At 37.9% G+C, this 23,299-nt stretch overlaps 1 protein-coding gene across 1 annotated transcript; it reads left to right on the top strand.

The window, feature by feature from the left end:
• The first annotated feature begins 4,387 nt into the window (after positions 1 to 4,387).
• Positions 4,388 to 10,151, top strand: LOC106084166 (homeotic protein empty spiracles). Its single transcript, XM_013247680.2, has 2 exons — positions 4,388 to 5,901; positions 9,720 to 10,151. Exons 1-2 carry the CDS (start codon positions 4,755 to 4,757, stop codon positions 10,058 to 10,060), a joined length of 1,488 nt encoding a protein of 495 aa, XP_013103134.2. The 5' UTR covers positions 4,388 to 4,754; the 3' UTR covers positions 10,061 to 10,151.
• The last annotated feature ends 13,148 nt before the right edge of the window (positions 10,152 to 23,299 follow it).

The raw sequence follows: 23,299 nt of genomic DNA, 5'->3' as shown, positions 1-23,299 counted from the left end.
TCCGATATTGCCGAAACTTGGGATTGTGAGTTAGGTTAAGCCCCTCGATATACTTCTACAATATGGCTCAGATCGATCCAGATTTAAAATGTAGCTGCCATATAGTCCGTTCTCTCGATTTAAGGTTTTGGGGCCATAAAAGCCATATTAATTATCCGATTTTGCTGAAATTTGGGCCAGTGAGTTGTGTTAAGCTCTTCGACATTTTTCTTCAACTTGGCCCAGATCGGTCCAGATTTGAAAATAGCTGTCATATAAACCGATACTTCGATTCAAAGTATTGGCCCCATAAAAGGCGCATTTATAATCCGATTTCACTGAAATTTGACACAGTGACTTATGATAAGCTTTTCGACATTCGTGTCGTATATAGTTCAGATCGGTTTATTTTTAGATATAACTACTAAAAACACCAATATATTGTTATACACAATTGAACAATGACTTGTGCTTTTTAGTATTTGGTCCAAATCGGAACATATTTCGATATAGCTGCTATGGGGCAAAGGTATGCATTTTCACTGGATTTTGACAAAAGGTGGTTACATATATACCCGAGGTGGTGGGTATCTAAAGTTCGACCCGGCCGAACTTAACGCTCTTTTACTTGTTTATTATCCGATTTCGTTGAGATTTGACACAATAAGTTGTTTAAACCCTCTTCTCAGTTGACCTTTATATATTATCTAGATCGGACTACATTCATATATGGTTGCCATTCGGACCGACCAACCGATTTAAGTTCTTAAGCCCATTAAAGCCGCATTTATTATCCGATTTCGCTAACAAAAAAAAAAAAAAACAGTGAGTTGGACTAGGCCTCCCGTTTTTTTAACCGGAAATGGTCACCATCGGACTATATTTGCAAATAGCTGTCATATAGACCGATATTCCGATTTAAGTTATATAGGCGATGACAATTCAAATGTGACGCCGTCAATTCTTAATAGCCGTCTTTGTCTGGAATTGAATTAATACCAAATGGTATTAAAATACTTTGCCAATGACGCGAATAAAATAATAACAGGCGGTATTGGCAAAGAACCGTCATTTTTCTATCAGTGTACCATAGGCAAATTAAGTTCGAAGGATTAAATAGTTGATATAGCCGCCATATAGACTAATCTACCGATTTAATGTCTTCATCCCTTTTAAGATTTATTTCTACCCGATTTCACTGAAACTTGGTTTGCAGAAATTCATTTCACATCCGCCCCAAGCATGGTCTATATCTGATAATATTTGGATATAGCTAGCATATGGACCGATCCTTGATTTAAGATACTATCCCCACACATTTGTAACGCAATTTTGCTGAAGCTTGGCACTGTGAGTTTTGTTGGGTCTCCCGACATTATTGTCAATTATTGCCCAAATCGGATCATATTTAGTTAAAGATGCCATGAAAACAAATGTAAGGTCCGTTTTTAACTCAATTTTGTTGAAATTTGGAACAACGTGTTGTTTAGACTCATCGAAGCACATTGGGATAGAATCGGAAAAAAAAATAGTAGCAGTAGTTGTAAGAACGAATGGATATAACTCTATGGAACTTGAAGTTGTTAGAGCTGAGTTGTTATCGAGATCATGTGCCAAAATTTTATGGCCCTAGGTGTTCCGGGCGCCTCGAATCAGGGCCCCAAAGTTTGGCACCTGGGCATTTTAAAAAATTTTTCGGGCTGCCAAATCTTTATTTGTGATTCGATTTTGCTGGATAGTGGTCAAAAATCCTTACAAAAAAGTCCCCTTGTGGTGTACAGTATATTCACTGGTTACGGGGATATGCGACTCAGTTTTTAGTTTTTGAAATATTGGCCTAGATTGGCTTCTTATTTTGCGATTTACATTTGTGGTTCGATTTCGTTTGAAACATTTTTGAGAAAAAACGACTAGAGATATTCTAATCATTCTTTTTGATTTTGCAGGTAAAATTTTCATTAAAAACTAAAAATAAATGCTGTCGCTGTTGATGTATGCTACTGCAAAATTTATAGTTTTTTGTCATCCTGAAATATCTGTGTAAATCTTAAAATACGAAGTCAATCTCGGTCAAATTTTCAAAAAAGAAAAAATTAAAAGCCGAATATCCTCGAAACATGAAAATGATTTTATGGATTTTTTTTTTAATAAAACTCGAATTTTAATGGCATTTTTAATTTGTGTTAATTGACACAAAAGCACAACTGTTGATTAACATTGCTCTCAGTTCACTATAGAAATGCTCTGTAAACGAAAGCTATTCTCCCAAAAAATTCTGATGCCATTTTTAGTAAACCATGTACCACCACTTCAGATTTCAAGGAATAAGGTACCATTCGGCTACCTTTGGTCCTACAAAAACAAAGTCAGTCCACCAACGATGGTAGAAAAATATCTTCGAGAAGGGAGAGTGAAGTGGCTTGGAGGAAAATATTCCAAAAATTTCAATTTTCCTTCGTTGGTCAGATAGAAATAGTATTCATTCAAAAAATGTTTTTCAATAATTTTTTAAATTTTTTTCTTTTTAATTTTCAAAAATTATATTTTTTTTTTTAATTTTTGTTCAAAAGCCAAAAATTTAAAATAAAGAATTTTATTGCATTAGAAAATTGATATTTTCGTATCTACCTTTTTTCTTTTTACTGATCTTAAATGCCGTCGCTTTCTACATTAAATAAACAACTTTGAATATTCCTCTATTATACCTCTAATTTTAATTCTCTAGACTATAACTTTGATATAATAACACTTTTTTGTTTGAAATTCTGTACATCTTAAGAATTTTTCTAATGTAAAACTCATATAACTATCACAAAACATTTCACTGTCATTGCAAAAGCTGCACTTTATAGCATACTCTCTTCATTTGCCATGCCATTCATTATCCTTTAATGTGAACTGCATTATTGCCAGAGCATTTTGAAATGAATCCATTCAACAATAATACCCAATTGCCACATTTAATTAAAAGTACACAACGTAAAATGTAAACTAATTAACTATAGTATCCTCTTTGGTAGCAGCGACAGAAGACGAAACGAAACGAGACAGACAAACCAACATAGAGACAGACGCCTATGGTCGGTCGACTGCATAAGAGCATCTGCATTGTTAGAGTATCTTCTAATTGTGTTTACCCCCCTTAAGACTTTATCACACCACACTATACCACACAAGCAACGTAGCAGCCGCAGCAGCAGCAGCTTTAAACTTAATTTGCCACCTTTCACTCTGTAAGAGAGTGTTGGTTATATTGTAGTATCTCTAATGGCAGTATATATCTTCCATGCCGTTTTACTACTACAGCACAAAATACACGGCATCATGATGCACTCTCATCTGCCGATTTGTTTAATAACGAGAGGGGAGAAAATAAAGCAAACTTTGATAATGAAACTCGTTAATTTACTTATTGATCCAAATGACGACAACCCATGAATGGTGGTGATGGTGTTGTTGTTGTGTGAGCAATGGTGAGATGCAATGCAGTGTTAAGCTGAGAGATGTTTATTTAGGATGCAAGCAGACTGCCAGCCAGCCAGCCAACCACCAACAACCAATCAAGCACACTTACTGGGGTATATATGTTTGCACGTGTATCGTTGCTTGCTTGCTTGCGCTCTCTCTACCCCACACTGGAAAAACATACAAAAAAAAAAGACATCAATGTACACCACACAAAACACCATTTATCGGAAGCCATATGCAAAAGTAACAATAGCAACAACAAGACCAACATCCACTACCACTGCTACGCCACTAACAACAAACACCGCGTTATTAAAACGAATAACAATAGCCCAAAACGGCAAAAGCAATAACAACAACCCAGCCTATTATCAGCAACTCAGGCTGGCAAACGGCAGAAACAGCAGCAGCAGCAGTGGCGGCGGTGGTTTTATACACTAATAATAATAACAGCTCTTAACGAGCGTAAAATGTAACTATTAAAAGTAGTAACGCCCCTCTCCCAGACAAAAGAGCTATATGAGGAAGGCAACAGCAACAACAACAACAATAGCAACAGCAATGAAAACACCAATCTTATCTAAATGCAGACATTATTAGGAAACAACAACTACAAGAAAAACAACCCACACTCACTTAGGCCACATCTATTTACGATAAAAAGAGAAAGAAATAGCCTTAGGCTATAATAAATATTGCCTACTCTTTCTCTCCTGTGGCCATGTTAGAGGGGTTAAGATAAAATCCACTTTATTACAAAGTTAACCATACGCTGGAAAGAGATAAAGTGATTGTGGAAAACCGGTTGCGTTTTTAAGAGCTTAAGAGAGAGAAAGAGAGAGCACAGAGCAGCGCGAGAGTAAAATTCCAAAATTCCCACTGCGGATACTTAGTTTGAATTTGAGCATTCCATGTTTATTCTGACATCGTTTGTCGTTGAGTGAGCACATAGTCGCCGAGAACGTCCGTGATTGAAGAATAAGAGAAAAAAACAAAGAAGAAAATGAAAAACATATAAAAGAAGAAAGTAAACAAAAGACGGAAAAGTTTTAGATAGAAAACAAAATAGTGAACAAGTAATAATAAAAGATATTCATAAAGAATTATGAAAAATTTGAAGCATATAAGAAAATATTGAAACTAAATACCCGCAAAACTAGAAGAAGGGAAACAAGTGAAATTTCAAGTGTTTCAAATAGAAAGTGAAAAAGTTTGCTATAAAAACAAGGACTAAACGGATTTTTTCTAAACGTTTTCTAAACCTCTAAACCCCTCACATCAAAGGTTATCTTTATAATTAAGCCTTTATGACTAAAATGATTCCGCCGGTACCCACCTCAGCCGTTATGATGCCCACGCCTAAGCAAAAGATCGCCTTTAGCATTGAGTCGATCGTTGGCAATGATGCCGCACAAAATCCAAATTCCAATACCGTCGGCGGTGGCGGCAATGGTGGGGAGTTAACCACCCAATTAAATGGCAATACAAGTACAAACAATAACAGCTCAGAGGACAATCATGGCAGCAATAATCCCACCTCACCGCCCCAGACTCCACCGGCGATTTCCTCTATGCCTGGCCTAACACATCATCATTTGATGGCCCAACATCCTCATATGGCCCATCATTTGTCCATGGCCCAGCAACAGGCCTTGCATCAGCATTTGTTAATGCAACATCAGCAAAATTCCCAAAAACCTGATATAACGGATATTATACAACGTCTGCACAATTCCGCCGCTGCTGCGGTACATTTAAACTCGAGCAATAACAATGGACCATATAGTCCTCCAAATCCTCAGACACGTTTATCTCCCGATGTAGAATCCTCCAACTCTAGTTCGCAGCATCAACATCACCTGCCCAATTTGAAGCGGGAACGTTCCCCGGATAGATGTCAAGATCAAAATCCCGCCCAACGCCATCAGCCACCTCATACACCACCTAAATCGGTGTCTCCCCCATCTCATCCCTCTCCTCCACCTACCTCTCAAGCGCCACATTCGGCGGCGAATAGTCATTTAAATGCCAGCCCAGTCACACCTCAACATTATGGTAAACCTCCCACAGGTGCTGGGGGATTAACCCCACTCATGGTACCTGGTATGCCGCCGGCAAATATTGTACGACCTTTTCCCATGGGCCCACATGCGCCACCACCACCACCTCCTCAACAGGGAATGCCAGATATCAAAGCTTTGCCCCCGTACATTAATGCTCCTCCAGAATTGCCGCCGCAACATAATCCTCATCTGATAGCTGCAGCACAATTTCAAATGGCCCTGCAGGCTGGTCATGTCTTGGGCCCAGCAGCAGCCGCAGCTGCAGCAGCTGGTCTACCACCTCATCCGGGGCCATTTATGGCTGGTCCAGGCATGCCTAGAGATAGCTATCCCCTGTATCCTTGGCTGCTGAGTCGTCATGGAAGAATTTTTCCACATCGGTTTCCAGGAAGTAAGTAGAAGATGATTTTTTTTCCAAAATTAGTTATAAGGTCAAAGATGCACCCTAGAAGAGAAAAGTGTCACAGATAAATCAAGAAACAAGGTAAATGGGAAAAACTTGATAGGAAAGTAAAGAAATAGGCTAAAGAAAAAGGTTCTAAGAACATCCTTTGAAAATGCAAAATTTGTCCATGAACATTCCATTAAGGAACAGGGACAAACTTTTCTCATATCGATGAGTGTTGTCCAATTCAAGTTTAAGCTCAATGATAAGGATCTCCGTCTTTTTAGCCTAGTCCGAACACCTCTTTGAAGAAAAATTTTTATATGTCTTTAATGCATTGCAAAGTATCTCACAAATGTCGCCAGCATTAGGAGGGGAAAACCACCACTGACAATTTGTTTCTCTTGTTTCGCACCGGAAGCAGAACCAAGGCACTCAGCGTCAAAAGCGGGCGTGCTTCTGTTGTTCTCCCCAGGAATAGAACCCAGGCGTTCAGCGTCATAGGCGGGCATGCTAATCTCAGCGCTACAATGGCCTCGAGAAGAAGCTACCTTTAGAAAGTAAAATATGAAAGATTGCTGCACCTTTCTAAAGCTTTATGCTAGGGTGCCCCATATTCCACCCGAAATGGATGCCAGAAAGCTTTGCTTTGACATTTGTGGAGGTTTGAAGCTCGGCTATTTAACCTTTTTTTTCTAATTGTGCGACATCTGTTATCAGCTATCAGGTATTAAAACAGGCTGTTCATATCGTTCTTAGGTCTTCAGGTGATTAAGTTTGAATCGTTCAAAGCTTTATATAAAAAACACTTTTTAGACTGTCTCGCTTATAGCGATCATAAATCTAAAGCTTTCTGAGTATGAAAGCTTTTGTAAAATGTTTTTTCAAACTTGAAGCTTTTATTCTTCAAATTGTCGTATTAAAAGCTGTGATCAAAAGGCTTTAGCAAACATAAAAGCTTAAGAGAGATACATCATATTCTCATTGCTCACATATTCTAAGAAATTGAAAAGCTTATGAAGATGAAAAATTTGCTGTGATGAGATCTGAAAGATTTAAAAAAAATTGTTATTGGTTTTCCTATGTTCTTAAGTTACCTTGAGGAGACTTTTGGAACAAACAAATGGCTTAAAAGTTTCAACAAAAAAGAGTTTGAGCATTAAGTGATTTTAAAAAGATTGAGCTTTAAGCTTAAGCTTTAGGAAGTGAAAAAGCTTTACAACGCAACTTGGTCTCTGGACTCAGATGAACTTTTAAGCCGACTACTTGATGGAAAAATGCACTAAAAGTAACAAAAAACCGATTTCAGCTTTAAACGGGGTTCAAAAAGCTTTAAATTGCTTAAAAAGTGCAAAAAGCTTTACTATGCCTCCAAGTATCAGAACTCAGACAATTGCTATCTCAACTAACAATGAAATGCTTTGAGCTTTTGAGAACTTGAAGTTACTGTAAAAGTGACAAAAGCTTTTCAATGGTCCCATATAAGCTTTTAAGCTATCTACTATGTAAGTAAAAAGCTTTTATGGATCTCGCAGAGGCTCTTCACGATTCAGCTTCTTTTAAAAGAAAAAATGCTTTCTTAGGTAAGGTTAGGGACTACCAGCACCGGGCTAATTGAGGTTCAACTGCTACTAGCCCTGATAGAGAAATGAAAGCAGTGTTCTTTAATCAACTACAACATGATTTTGAAAGCTTCGGAGACTAAATCTCCTAGCTTGGTAAGGCTTTGATGTCTAAGGTTGAATTGAAACAGCCTGTAGTGGTTTAGGGAACGGAAGTAGTCTCAGGTGAAGATACTTCATATAATCAGGGTACCAACAGATACCTTGCAAGAACAGAATCAGACTGGAGCCGAAATATAACCGGCGATACTACTACGATATGTTAATTCTTAAATTTGGCATTCATGCAAGCAAAATAAGCTAAATGAAAAGTTTGCTTGAATAGAAATGTTCAGTTCTGGGTTCTAAGCTCTTAGGACAGCTTGGGGTACATCAAAACTCTATAATGTTATTGTTGCGTAGGGTTATCTCCTAACAAATTTGCAAAATTGCAAATTTTGCCCATGAACATTCCACTAAGGAACAGGGGCAAACTTCTCACATATCAATGAGTGCAGTCCGATTCAAGTTTAAGCTCAATGATAAGGGCCCTACTTTTTATTGCCGAGTCCGAACGGCGTGCCGCAGTGCGACACCTCTTTGGAGAGAAGTTTTACATGGCATAGAACCTCACAAATGTTGCCAGCATTAGGAGGGGAAAACCACCGGTGAAAATTTTTTTCTGATGGTCCAGGATTCGAACCCAGCGTCATAGGCGGATATGCTAACCTCTGCGCTACGGTGTCCTCCTCATAACATTGCTGTTTATATTAACAGATAGGTTTTAAATGAGGTTACTTCATATCCACTGACCAATAGATGGCGCTGTAGAATGAAAGGAAATACCGATTTATTTTTCAATTCTAAGGTTTGGGATTTCTCAATAGATTTGGTTATACTACATTAGTTACAGTGAAAGTACATTTTAAAAAATCCAGCAAGAAATTTTCAGAAAACTAAAATCACGCAAATTTTTGTGTGCTACTGTAAGCACTACCAAAGCAAATTTGCCCATGGGCATTCCATTAAGGAGCAGGGACAAACTTTTTACATATCAATAAATTAGTGTTGTCCGATTCCAGTTTTAGCCCAAGGATAAAGGAACTCCTTTTTATAGCCAAGTCCGAACGGCGTGCACCTCTTTGCTTTGACATTTGTGGAGGTTTGAAACTCGGCTATTTAAGCTTTTTCTAATAGTGCGACATCTGTTATCAGCTTTCAGGTATTAAAAAAGGCTGCTCATGTCGTTCTTAGGTGATTAAGTTTGATGAATAACACATTAAATCGTTCAAAACTTTGAATAGACAACACTTTTAAGACTGTCACGCTTATATTGTTCAAAAATCTTTAAGCTTTCTCAGTATCAAAGCTTTTGTAGAAGCTTTTTTGCAAACTTGAAGCTTTAATTCTTCAAGTTGTGGTATTAAAAGCTGTGATCAAAAGGGTTTAGCAAACATAAAAGCTTAAGACAGATACATCTCATTGCTCTCAAATTCTAAGAAATTGAAAATCCCATGGCAGCCGGTTCTACATACCGGATTGACCCGTTCTTCATCGGCAAGGGCTGCCGCCTCAGTGTTACAACAACAACATCAACAGACCAAATAAAACCAATGTTAATAAAGTCAGTTGGAAGTCATGCGCAAAATGTCAGTCTATTAGACTGAAAAAAAAAAAAAATTGCGCCCTCTATAGGCGCAATGTATCTTAAGGGATAAATTCAGTGTCGCATTGCTTATTTCTCTTTAGTTTTGCAAAAAATTTAACTTTTGCGATAATATCCATCGGAAAAATTAAATCGATATTCAGTTAAAAAAATTAAATATCGATAGTGCCATCGATATTTTTTGCCAGCTCTAGTTCCCAGTCGCAATTGGCGGACATGCTAACCTCTGGGGTATAGTAGTCTCCCCTACCATGAAGCGCAAATGTTTCTGGTTAAGGAAAAATATGAAAATTCCAGCGCGTGGACTATTCCAATGCAAAAAATTTTACTACTGAAACTCAAGCATTAAAGGAGCACTGGCGTAAGCGGGTGCTTTCTCCTCCGCATACATTTTTACATATTTTTTGGCATTTTTTTTCGAGTTTTCCTTATTTCGTAATATATGAAAAGACAGTTATTATTTCAAGGGGTCTTTCCACGATCTGATTTACAACTCTTTTATCTGCTTTTTTAACCACAATATTAATTTTCCCCCGTTTCTCTTCTTTTCCTTTTAGATTTCCTTTTGCAACCTTTCCGCAAACCCAAACGCATACGCACCGCCTTCTCCCCCTCACAGCTGCTAAAACTTGAACATGCCTTCGAGAACAATCAATACGTGGTAGGAGCCGAACGTAAGGCCTTGGCCCAGTCTTTGAATCTCTCCGAAACTCAAGTGAAAGTATGGTTCCAAAATCGACGCACCAAACATAAACGCATGCAACAGGAAGATGGCAAAGAGGGCTCCGATCGCAATTCACAAAATGCCAGCTGTGATGAGGATGATGATGAACTCATCGATATGGAAATGGATGATTGTGGTTCAGATGATGAGCATGATTTGGATGCTAATCATTAAAGTCACACTCCTCAAAGGCCATGAGAAGGATTTTTGAGTTTGACAAAATGAAAACCTCCACATCCATTGTATGAAAGTTACAAAAAAAAAAAAAAAACTTCTGCAACGCCGTATGATTGCAAGTGGTGTTGAGGAAATATTTTTTTTCTACAAAGTGACTGACTTAGTTCGAAGCATGAGGGGTGAGGTGAAGAAAAGTACTCTCCATGCCCAAATTATGACAAAATGGGACTTGGAAAACACGCAAGCGGGGCTGCCTGTGAAACAATCTCAGTTTATTATTTTTTTTTTATGCAAATTGTTCAGTTTTGATAATGTGATAATATTTCTATAAAAAAATGTACATATAAAAAAAAACTTCTTAGAATGAATTGTATGAAACCTAATGTGTAAAAGAAAAGAAAGCCAACTAAATTAATAGAAAATGTAAATATTTTATAAAAAAAAAATTAAAAAAAAAAATCAAACCTTAACTACAAAAAGCAAGAGAAAAGAAAAGGCAAGAGAAAAGAAAAAGCAAGAGAAAAGAAAAGAAAATTTATCAGCCTTTAAAAGGCCCCGGAAAAGGCCTTCTCAATATTTAGAAAGGGCATTTACCCTTGGCCAATGGAAAAAATTCCTAGATTTTCAAGTAAATCATCAGATTTGTTGGAAAAAGTCGAAAACTCTCAAATGAGTTTGTTTGGAAAACCATAATTTCAGTAAAAAAAGAGGCTCCTCGGGGCCTTCGCAATGATATTCCTAGTGCTAGGAAGGCTATAAAATGATGTTATCTTTCAAATGCCTGGCTTCTCTTTTTCATTCTCTCCCACTGCAATTTCTCTCCTATCCCCTTTTAAGATCCCAGTATTAGAAAGCAACAACCATTTTGTAAAATTGATTTTCGTTGTCTTTACTACACTTAATGTAAATATTTTTTTTTAAGTTTATTATAATTATCGATTTAACTAAAATATTGTAGCATAAGTAAAATGTAATTATTACAAATAAGTTTGTTTACTCTAGAAAATGAAGAAAAGTAATAATACAACAATGAGACAAGATGAAGAGATGAAAAATATATGAAAAAACTATAAAACAAAATTGTAGGATTTTTATTTATTCAAGGCCAGGAGAATCTTGCCTTGTATTTTGGGAAAGGAAAGAAAAAGAAAATCGGGAGATAGGTTTATATGGGAGCTGAATCAAGCTGTTGATCGATTTAGACCATATTAGACACGTATGTTGAAGGTCAAGAGAGAAGTCTGCCAAATCGAATGAGAATAGCGCCCTCTAGAGGCACGTATGTTGAAGGTCAAGAGAGAAGCCGTTGTACAAAATTTCAGCCAAATCGAATGAGAATAGCGCCCTCTAGAGGCCCAAGAAGTCAAGACCGAAGATTGGATTACATGACAGCTATAACAGGGTATAGACCGATTGCAACCATACTAAGCACCATTGTTGGAAATCATAACACAACACTTCATGCCTAATATCAGCCAAATCGGATAAGAATTGCGTCCTATAGTGCCTCAAAAAGTCAAGATCCAAGATCGGTTAAATGGCAGCTATGTCAGGTTATGAACCTATTTCTACCATACTTAACATAGCTGTTGAAAATCATAAAATACACCTCATACCAAATTTCAGTCAAATCGGATAAGAATTGCGCCATCTAGAGGCTCAAGAAGTCAAGACCCCAGATCGGTTTATATGGCAGCTATATAAGGTTATGCACCGATTTGAACCATACTAGGCACAGTTGTAGAAATTCATGAAAAAACACTTTCATTCAATTTCATTCAAATTGAATAATAATTTCGCCCTCTAAAGGCTCAAGAAGTCAAGACCCAAGATCGGTATATATGACAGCTATAACGGGTTATGAACCGATTTCTACCATACTTAACACAGCTGTTGAAAATCATCAAAAACCACCTCATACAAAATTCCAGTCAAATAGGCCGAGAATTGCGCCCTCTAGAGGCTCAAGTAGTCAAGACCCAAGATCGGTTTATATGACAACTATAACAGGGTATAGACTGATTTCAACCATACTAAGCTCCATTGTTGGAAATCATAACACAACACCTCATGCAAAATTTCAGCCAAATCGGATAGGAATTGCGCCCTCCAGTGCCTCAAGAAGTCAAGATCCCATATCGGTTTATATGACAGCTGTCTCAGATTATGAACCGTAATGGAACACCTCATGCAAAATTTCGGCCAAATTCGGCTTTTATGGCCTTTAGATCCTAAAGCTGACTATCGGTCTCTATGGCAGCTATGTCTAAGTATAGCCCGATCTGAACCATATTCGGGGCAGATGTTGGGAGCCTTGATACAACTCACTGTTCCAAATTTCAGCGAAGTAGGGTAAAATGCGCCTGTTATAGGCCCAAGAGACAAAATCGGCAGATCGGTCTATATGATCAAATATGTTCCGATCTGTAGCATTTTTGGTTCGAATATGGATGCGTCTAATAAAACTCACAGTTCTGAGTTTTAGCAAAATCGGGTAATTAATGCGCTTTTTATAGGTTTAAAACTCTAAATCGGCATATCGGTCTATTTGACAGCTATATGTAAATATTGTCCCATATACACCATATTCGGGTCGGATGACGAGGCCTCTAGTGCCGATCATTGTATCAAATTTCAGCAAAATCGGAGAATAAATGCGCCTTTTATGGCCTTTACAGCCTAAAGCTGAAGATCGGCCTCTATGGCAGCTATATAAATATAGCCCGATCCGGACCATATTCAGGACAGGACAATTTATGTGTTGTGTAGGTTGGTCTGGAGGTAAACATAGGCTATATTTCTCGGTATCGGAAGGGGGACGGACCCTCCCCCTTATGCCAAAAACACAACCCAAAATCAAAAGTGGACCGATCGGCACAATATTGATATCAAATGAAAGGTATTGGAGAGTAGAATACGAATATGGTGTTAAATTTTGAGTCTAAGTACCCATCGGGCCGCCCCAACCCCAAAACTTCCCCATACAGACATATTGGACGTTCATTTCAATATGGGGCTCAAATGAAAGGTATTCGGGAGTAGATTTCGAATCGGGCATACAAAATCAGATCGAAGTATAGGAGGTCACGACACCCCTAAAAACGCTATAAGACCCATTATGACTATATGATACTTGGCTGAACCGATTTTCTTAAAATGTTCATAGTTTGTATAAGTTTGTCTGGAAGGAAATATAGGCTATATTTGTCGGTATTGGAAGGGGGAAGGACCCTCCCCCTTACCCCAAAAATACCACCCATACCCGAAAGTGATCCGATAGGCACAATAAGGGTATCAAATGAAAGGTATTGGAGACCAGAAAACGAATATGTTATTAAAATATGGGTCCAAGTACCCAGCGGGCCCCACCGGCCCCAAAACTCCTCTAAACAGATATATTCGATGTTCATGTCAATATGGGACTCAAATGAAAAGTGTTAGGCAGTAGATTACAAATATGGCATAAAACATAAGGTCCAAGTAATGGGAGGCCGCCTACCCTAAAATACCCCCAAATGGGCATATTAGCCGACCATGGTTATATGGGACCCAAATGAAAGGTTTTAGGCAGTAGATAACGAATATGACATTAAAATTTGCGTTCAAGTCTAGGTGGCGCTTTTCCTCCTAAGGATACGTCAAATGGGTTATTTGACCTATTGATGACAATATGGGACTCAAATGAAAGGTATTTGAGAGTAAAAAACGAATTTGATATCCAATTTTGGAGCCAAGTGTTTTGGGGTACGCCCTAAAGCACCCCCTAAACTGAACTTCATTTCCGTTGGGAATAAAGAACGAATTTGATATCTATTTTCAGTGCAAAGTGCCGGTGGCCGTCCAAGTCCCAAAACACACTCCAAACGGTTCATATTTACCGGCCATGGCAATATGGGGCTCAAATTAAAGGGATTTGGAAGAGCAGCATGAATTTGATACTCATATTTGGGTCGACATGTCTGAGGTGCCATCCTTCCTTAGGGGAGCCTAAGGAAGAACATTATCACCAGGAACCGAGTAGGGGCAAATTCTCACACATCAATGAGTGCTTTCCGATTCAAGTTCAAACTCAATGACAAGAGACCTTTTTTATAGCCGAGTCCGAACGGAGTCCCGCATTGCGACACCTCATTGGGGAAAATTTTGTATATGACCATGCATGGCATTGTACCATTAAGAGGGAATAAACACCGCTTTGTTCGATGTTCTCACTAGGATTCGAAAACGTTCAGCTTCATAGGCTACAATGGCACGAATTCGATATCCCCAAAGTGTCCTCCCCCCAAAAAAGATATTAGAGAGTTAAAGAAGGCGCAGCGGAGCGGGCCCAGTTCGGCTAGTACTTTATACAAAACAACATGTTTGAGGCCTTTGAAATCTCGCCACATACTCTGAATCAATTCACTATAGGCTTAAAACTTTTAACTACAGGTGATGATGGCTTGACCACGAAGCACTTCATAATCACCTAAAACAGACAGGTTGTCTGAGCAAAGCGAAAAAAACAGACTTTTCAGACTGAAAATATTTATGTATATGACCAATATATTGCATCCTTATAAAAGCCATTCAGAGCCAAAGTTATTTGTTATCCTTAGGCGTTTATCTTTATCGCTATAAAGAACAAACACACACAGCCACACATTTACACTTGCACTTGGCGATATGCATGCGCTCATGCGCACACCTTTGCAGGCGGCGATAAGTTTCGCAGAGATTCTTAACAAGATCTGTATGCATAATCATAAGCAAGGACAGACGGACAATGTTTTTTTGGGCTGTTATGCTGTTGCAATGAAGCTGCTGTTGAGCTTGAAAGCAAAAAATTGCCAGTGTGAAATCATTTCGATATTCCTCAGCGTAAACTGAGAAACCCTGGTGAGAGAATGCGCATACAACTTGCCACCATCAAAAATTCCATACCTTAGGCCATTCATCGAGTAGTGATAGTTTGAACTACGTGAATGTGTTTTTAGGAATTCAGAATGCTATTCAGGGATTTATAAGCTTAGTGTAATAATTAATAATAAATAACACCCACCGTAGGTAGACGTCTTCTTTTTCACTGTCGTCGTCATATGGTCTTGGTGTTTGTTTACACTTTGGTGAAAAAATTCGTTTTTATTTATGCCAGCCCTTCTCCTCACTCACTATTAATGGTCGAAATGGTATTGGCCAAACAGTCAGTCGGTCAGTCAGAAAGTCGCAGCAAATGCTACACAGACATTTTTATACGTGGTCTTGCTGCCATTCACACCACATATGTTGCAGCTACAGGCTGTGGCTTGGTGGCTGGCTACGATGATTTCCTTATAAGCCACAAACATGTTTATCAAATCGTAATTCTGAGAAATTAACACGAATGATTTTTAAACATTTGTTCTGCTGTTGCGACCTCTGTCGTTGTTGTTGCCGTTGCTTCTGCTGTTATTGGTTTTATTCGGCCCTAGTCTGGTTTTATACGCAGCTGATGACCATATTCCATCGTTTAGCCTTGTTCTTATTTTAAGCAGATTGCCGCATATACTCTCATAAGTTTGGCCCCAATGGTATTGGTGCTGATGGTGGAGTTGGTTGCTGGTTCCCTGTTCACCATGATTATTTATTTTATTTCCTTTAATATTTTTTTTTAAGAATTGTTGCCAAAGGTTGTGAACTTGCCACATTCATAACTGCAAGAATTTAAATGCATATGAATGTTTGCAGAAAACATAATTTTGGCCAGTATTTGTTGCTGTCTTTATTTTAGCAGTGTTGCCACTAAATTAGTATAAATATTGGGTTGCCCAAAAAGTAATTGCGGATTTTTTAAAAGAAAGTAAATTCATTTTTAATAAAACTTAGAATAAACTTTAATCAAATATACTTTTTTACACTTTTTTTCTAAAGCACGCTAAAAGTAACAGCTGATAACTGACAGAAGAAAATATGCAATTGCAGAGTCACAAGCTGTGAAAAAATTAGTCAACGCCGTCTATATGAAAAATCCGCGATTACTTTTTGAGCAACCCAATAGTATAAGGGTTTGGCATTTCCATTTTGGGCTCATGAAGTTTGAACGCTGATCTCCAATATTCAAAATTTGTTTATCCTTTTGTTAATTGTTATCAACAGCTGTGATAGCAATTAACAAAAGGAAAAAAGGATAAACAAATTTTGAATATTGGAGATCATAGTAGAAGTCATTGTTTAAAATTTCAGCCAAATCTAGTAAGAATTGCGTACTTAAGGGGCTGAAGAAGTAAAATAGGGAGATCGGTTTATAGGGGAGCTGTATTAGGTTATAAACCGATTCATGCCATATTCGACATTTATGTTAAAGGTCATGGGAGAAGCCGCTGTACAAAATTTCAGCCAAATCGGATAATACTTGCGCCTTTTAGAGGCTCAAGAAGTCATGACCCCAGATCGGTTTATATGGCAGCTATATCAGGTTATGGACCAATTTGAACCATTTTTAATACAGTTGTTGAAATTCATAACAAAACACCTAATGCAAAATTTCAGCTAAATCAGAATATAATTGCGCCCTCTAGTGGCTCAAGAAGTCAACACCCCGGATCCGCTTATATGGCAGCTATATCAGGTTATATACCGATTTGAACCATTTTTAATACAGTTGTTGGGAGTCGTAACAAAACACGTCGTGCAAAATTTCAGGCAAATCGGATAGAAATTGCTCCCTGTAGAGGCTCAAGCAATCAAGACCTCAGATCGGTTTATTTGGCAGCTATATCAGGTTATGGACCTATTTGAACCATTTTTAATACAGTTGTTGGAAGTCATTACGAAACATGCCGTGCAAAAGTTCAGCCAAATCGGATAAGAATTGCGCACTCTAGACGCTCAAGAAGTCAAGACCCCATATAGGTTTATATGACAGCTATATCAGGTTGTAGCTGTCATATAAACCTATATGGGGTCTATAGGTTTATATGACATCACAGTTGTAGGAAGTCATAATAAAACACCTCATGCAAAGTTTCAGCCAAATCGGATAAGAATTCTGCCCTCTAGCGGCTCAAGAAGTCAACATCCTAGATCGGTTTATATGACAGCTATATCAGAACGTGGACCGATATAGCCCATTTACAATCCCAACTGACCTACACTTATAAGAAGAATTTTAGCGAAAGAAAGAAAGTTAGCGTGTTTTCGACAGACTGACGGAGGGAGGGACGGACGGACGGACATGGCTAGATCGACTTAAAATATCGTGACGATCAAGAATGTATATATTTTATGGGGTCTTAGATGAAAATTGCTAGGAGTTACAAACAGAATGACGAAATAAGTATACCCCCATCCTATGGTGGAGGGTATAAAAACAGTAAAATATTGGGAACCCAACACCATGGGTATATGTGTACTTTATGTAAACCCGCGAGGACTTATCGGGAGGTTTCTACTATTAAATACCCATTATTTGAGCCCCTTATTGCTATAGTAGGCAAACATGGCCGATTTGAAGGAAATTTAGGAGGCGGATCCTGATATATTACCAGCATCGTGCTAGAAAGCTACCCCTTATGATACCCCATTTTTAAACATCCGCAGGTTCTTCTGTCTATACCAATGTGGGGGCAAAAATTTTACCCTACTACCAAAGACCTTTTATCGCTGTCATATTCTATTCGGATCGGCCTTCATGTATTATTTTTAATCTTTTTTTTCGGGTCGGATGGGGATAGCCCTCTGACACGTCCTTTTATTTGCGAACAATATATTCTCGGTCGTCCTACATAACAGTTTGGTGTGGTTTTTATTGGGAGGAGAAGGTCGATCCCCCCGACGGTATGACCCAAAAGACAAATTATTTGAGTCCTTTATTGTCGTGATCTGCTTGTCCTGCTGAACGATAGGACGTGGCTCAGATACTTGAACCCTTATATCATTATTAGATTCGAACTCTTCTAACGTAGACATTTCGTTTAATTCCCATACTATCCCGATCGAACGACATGTCCTATTGAAGGGTGTTTAAATGGTTGTCCCAAAAGTGTGTACCAGATTCGTTGTCAACTCCCAAAGACCTTTCATTTGATGCCTACTTTGTAACGTTGGACATTCATGCCCGTTTTTGGAGTTGGGGAGGCCCCGTAGACACCTCGGATCAAATTCTTATAACAGATGTGTACTCAACTTAGAAACAGCTTTCATTTGATACCCATATTTGTAGGGTGACTTGTCGCTGGTTTTCTGCTTTCTGCTTTATATTTTTTTTGCTACAATTTAGCTACAAATTTTGTTCTATTTTTTCTTATTTTCTATTTTTTTTATTTTTTTTTTCACGCGTTTGAATAACATCAGGCGTTAGAACAATAAAATTTATTTCGACCGGTCCGGGATTCGAACCTGGGCTTCCGGATTGCAAGGCGACGTCACTAACCGCTAGGCTATTCCTATAGTGTGGGTGGGTCTGTCGGAGTTGTGGTTTTTCTCCAAGTGCTTGTATAGGACCTCCGTGGGGCTTGATCTGGGCCTTGAGATCCATATTAGCATTGGCTTGATTGTGTTGAGGAAGGTTTTATTTTTGTATTGGTTTTTAGTACGTATACGTATACGCAGTTCCCGCAACAATTTAACGAAAATTAGCTGAATTAGCGCATTATTTCCAAGGCTTTTTATTTTATAAATAGAAGTTAGGCTCAGTGAAATTGTCTATTTCAATAAATTTTCTGGAGCCATTTAAGGGGTGAGACTATTGAATCCCGTCGCTAATGATTTTTTTAGATTCTATTTTTTTGTTGTTTTTTTTTGCTTTTTTTTCTTGTTGATTTTTTTTGCTTCAGCAATATATTTTTTTTCTGCTGCACTTATTGGAGCCTTTTACTATTGCATCTTGACTGCTCCTGCTGCAATTTTTTTTTTGGAACTTTTAACCTTTTTTTGGTTGATCCCCATTCGCCTGGCTGGACTAGCTTTGTTTGAGATTGATGTTAGCTGTTTGGACCATCAAAGGCCGATTCTTTTTTTTGGGAACGGGAAACCCTCATCGACAAACCCGCATATCCTTTCGATGATGAATTTGGGAGAAATTCGCCGACGGCTTTTGGGCATTTCATCGAGTAATTTGTGAAGATTGTGAAAACTTGGCCCTGCGTCTGGTTACCAGACCAAGAAGTGTTTTAAAAAGTGTAAAATTTTGTTGACTAAGTCTCTCAAACGTCCAGAACTAAAATTTTTTAAAGAGAATATATCAAACTTGGTTAAAAACCTGTAAAAAAAAAAAAAAAAAGAAAAAGTATTATTTAAATTAAAAATAGCTATAAATATTGATAGAAAAAAATTAGAACTCAAACTTTTGTAAGTGTTGTGCAATTTCAATGGTAAAAAGAAAAGGTCTAGAGACAAATAAAATAAAGAAAATTAGCTAAAACTGTTGTGCTAAAAATTAGAATTTTTTTTTTAAAAGAAAGTAAAAGACAGTGGTTAAAGAAAAAAAAAGGGGGAAAAAAAAAACATAGACATTGAATGCGTGAGTGTGTAAGTGCTTTGTTGCTGATTTCACCAATTTCCTGTCCATATCCGCTTTTAAATACCTCCTTGGAATCGCTGTGTTGGAAAATATCCCGGAACCGGAACACTTGAAAGATCTTTCAACGGGGGACATTTTTCAAAGTGAGTAATTAAACACCCTTTTTGATTAGATTTTAATACCCACCGAAGTTCAACGTGGTATTCACCTTGTTTTTTTTGGTGTAACTAAGGAAATATCATTCAAAGTGATCAAATGGCCGCTTAGCCATCATACCATCAAGTGGTTGGTTGGCTCAGTGGTGGGGGTCGTTGACTCTGAAGTGAGAGGTCGTGGGATCGAGCCCGGGTTCGGTCATTTAATTTTTCTTTTCAAAATGTATTTTTTTTTTGTCTAATTAATTAATTAGATCAATAATTTTTGTTTTTTTAAATAATTCCATTTTGGTTTGGATGATATTTGTTTGGTAACTCTCGTGGGTAAGGCAGTATATGGGAGGAAGAGGAAGCACTTGGTGCACTTTAATGTACCATACAGAGAAATAATTCTGATTAAAGCTACATACATACATCCAATGCATTTCGAATGTAATCCACCACGGCACAGTGGGTCGCAGGTCATATCCCCGAACCAGAATGAAATTTTAAATGGATTTTCATTCTTAATTAAAGTTTTTGCCATTAACTTTTCTTTTACATTTTCTTTTATATTTAAATTTTGCATGCACATTTGATTTAAATTAACCCCATGATATCCGAATGGGATATATTTCTTTCAGCTTTTTTTTTTTTCTTTGAAATTGCACATACACCGGTTAGGTTTATTTGTCATTTAGCTAGGCTGTTAGCCTTTTAGTTTTGTTTCCTGTTTTTAAAGTAAAGGGATAGTTGTTTTTAGAATCATTGTTGCCTAAATTATTATTGGACTAGTTGCTATCTAAATAATTATTGTTACTTGAATTAGATTTGGTCTAGGCCACAATGAACGTCAATTATCTGGAAATTGTTTTAATGAATTTATTAATGCTGTTTAGGATTAAGGTTATGTGAAAGTTCAAGTTAGCTTTTTCTAGAATTTTAATGGATTATTTTGGATTTTGTTTAATAAACAACATAATGAATATTAGCTAAATTTCCGTTTTGTGATTCCGGGGCTACAAACATTTGAAGGGTAGGTACAGTGGGACCAATGGATAAATATGATATAACTTTGGGTTTTAGTCCTGGTCATGGATGGGCGGGCGTATTACGATGTGAACATCTCTGCATCGGTGGTAGACAAAACCCTCTCTTGAAAATTCCCCTTTTTTTTACTTTCCTCTCTCTATTTCTCTCTCCCTCTCTTCTATCTTTCGCACGCACACTTTTAAATAATATAGTGTAGACATCCCATAGTTTGAGTTTTCAGCCTTAAAGAACCTCCCCATTGCCGACGAGACAGAAGCCGGAAGCTAGCTGCGTGCTGCTGATTTCAGCTCAAACATTTCAGACCATCTTGGGGTTTACTAGACCTAGCGTTGTATGATACATATTGCCCAATGCAGTGAAAGTGTCCCGTTTAAGGGGTTTTTGGGGGTGGGGGACTCCCCCGAACACTTGGGGGACATTTTTTGTACCAAGTTCGTACTCTACTCTTAAATACCTGTGATTTAATACCCATAGTGTCCCAATGGGTAAACATGTCCCTTCGGGTGGGTTTTGAGATGGGGAGTCCCCCCAGGTTATATAACCCTGAAGTTTTATACCAATTTCGTGTTTTTGTGGTACCATAAGGAGGCATACGAAATTTCGCTTAAATCGGTGCACCCATCTCCGAGATTTTTGAAAATTGGTCTCATATACTTCTTCTTAATGATTAAGGCTGGTGGAGATTGCAAATGGGACATATTGGTTCAGATTTGGATATAGCTCCCATATGAAGTGGTCCTTCGACTTGACTTCTTATGCTCGTAGAAGCAGCAATTATTATCCTATTGGGCTGAAATTTCGCACGTAGCGTTCTGTTACGACTGCAAACATCATGCGTAGTATGGTCTTACTAGGTGCATAAAGTGATATAGGTCACATAAGGGAAGTAGTTAGCTAGAGGGCCCGAGCTCCCACTTAATGTTGGCGAAAAAAAATATGACTAGGTCCCTGGCTCCAATGTAAACCGATCTCCCGATTTGACATCTTGAACCACTAGAAGCCGCAATTGCCCCCGAGGAATGTGTTCCTCGAGGCCAGAGTCTCGTCATACAACTAACTCCGAAAGCATATATGTTTAAGATATTTGCCAGCGTTTTCTTATTGTCCGGTACTACTCCATAGAGAAAAGGGAATTGGTTTTCCATTTAAAGCGGCCTTTTATTTTGCCTATGTAAAGGATTTTGTGCCCTAATAAACAAATTTCAACGAAATTCTACATTCATTTACAAACCAACATTTGGTAACTCTAACTGTGAGTGTTGTTGGTGTTGTCATGTTATGTTTATTGCTTGAATTGTTGTTTGCATTTCGGATTATTAACGCTGTTCTTGTTCTCAATGCTGCTTGTTGCCTTCATTGTTGTCATGTCGCACTGCTGCTGTCATTACCGCTGCCACTGCTGCCGCTGCTGCAGTTGACGTCCATTGTTTTCTTGTCCGAATTGATTGTTTGGCTTGTTGAAGGTATTTAACCAATAAACTTATTAAATAATCCAATTTGCCCAAATTAACAACATCGTCGTTTCACTATGGCTTTTGCTGTCTGCACGCTTCCCTTGCCCATGCTGGCTCTTCATTAGATGTGCAGATTTATTTGGCATGTTGGTATTTTGTGTTATGTTAGATTTTTTTTGTTGCTTATATTATTCGTACACACAAGAATGTTTATATTAGGGTGCCTCAGGTTTAATGAGGTGGAAGGCATTTTAATGGGAAGCCATTTTGATGGGCAGTGGGGTAATTGGAGGTGGTTTAGCTTTTTGCAATTATCAGAAAAAGACTTTCGTGCAGAACAAAGAAAGAGAGGGAGGGTAAGGTGAGAGAAAGAAAAACAGAAAGAGAGAGAAGGAAAAAGAGGGAGAGAGCATTTTAAAATTGCAAATAAATTAGCAATTAGCACAAAAGGACTTTTGTGCAGAAGAGAGAGAGAGAGAAAAAGAGAGTGATAAAAGGGAGAGAGATAGAGAACGAGAAATGGAGTTAGAAGGAAAGGGAGAGAGATTAAATGTGTAAGCGCCGTTTTAAAGAAACATGATCAGAGCTTCTCTTAACCTTTCTCACAATGAGTTTAAATATTTACTGTGTTTTATTTAGCAGTCTAGCGGATTCGCTAGCTTATGGATAAATAAAACGCTCTGCCCGCTAAAAACTTTATACTTTAATGTTGGCAGCACTGGGACCTACATCTGAAATAATTAAATATCAACAAAACAAATAAAATAAGTCATTTTAATTTTCAGCAAATGTTTCTCGGAGCTCATATATGTGATTTTATTAAAATCCTCATCAGGTTTGCCCCTTCAGATCGTTTAGTCAGTGAATGAATGTGTTGCGATCTTCATCTCTTAGTTTTGGCATTCAAATTGAATGATGACACCATATGTTTTAATGAACAGTGATCGAAAGCGGCGATAAGATTAGGCGCTTATCTAAAGGGAGAAAACGTTTGTCTCCATACAAACTAAGCAAGAAAATCCGCCTAATGGGTAAATAAAATACCCCTAATATTGACATGGGAGGGATTACAAAACTATATCGTGAATGAAAGTGTGTAAGAGCAAACCTGTAGCTG

This window comes from Stomoxys calcitrans, chromosome 2 (genome assembly GCF_963082655.1).
Source record: "Stomoxys calcitrans chromosome 2, idStoCalc2.1, whole genome shotgun sequence".
NCBI lineage: Eukaryota > Metazoa > Arthropoda > Insecta > Diptera > Muscidae > Stomoxys > Stomoxys calcitrans.
This window is presented reverse-complemented; position numbering and strand designations above follow the sequence as displayed.

Bases quoted from the DNA above. Each gene is read 5' to 3' on its own strand.
- LOC106084166 (XM_013247680.2), top strand. From the start codon at position 4,755: ATGACTAAAATGATTCCGCCGGTACCCACCTCAGCCGTTATGATGCCC. The intron at 5,902-9,719 runs GTAAGTAGAAGA...TTTTCCTTTTAG, and splicing joins TCCACATCGGTTTCCAGGAA to ATTTCCTTTTGCAACCTTTC.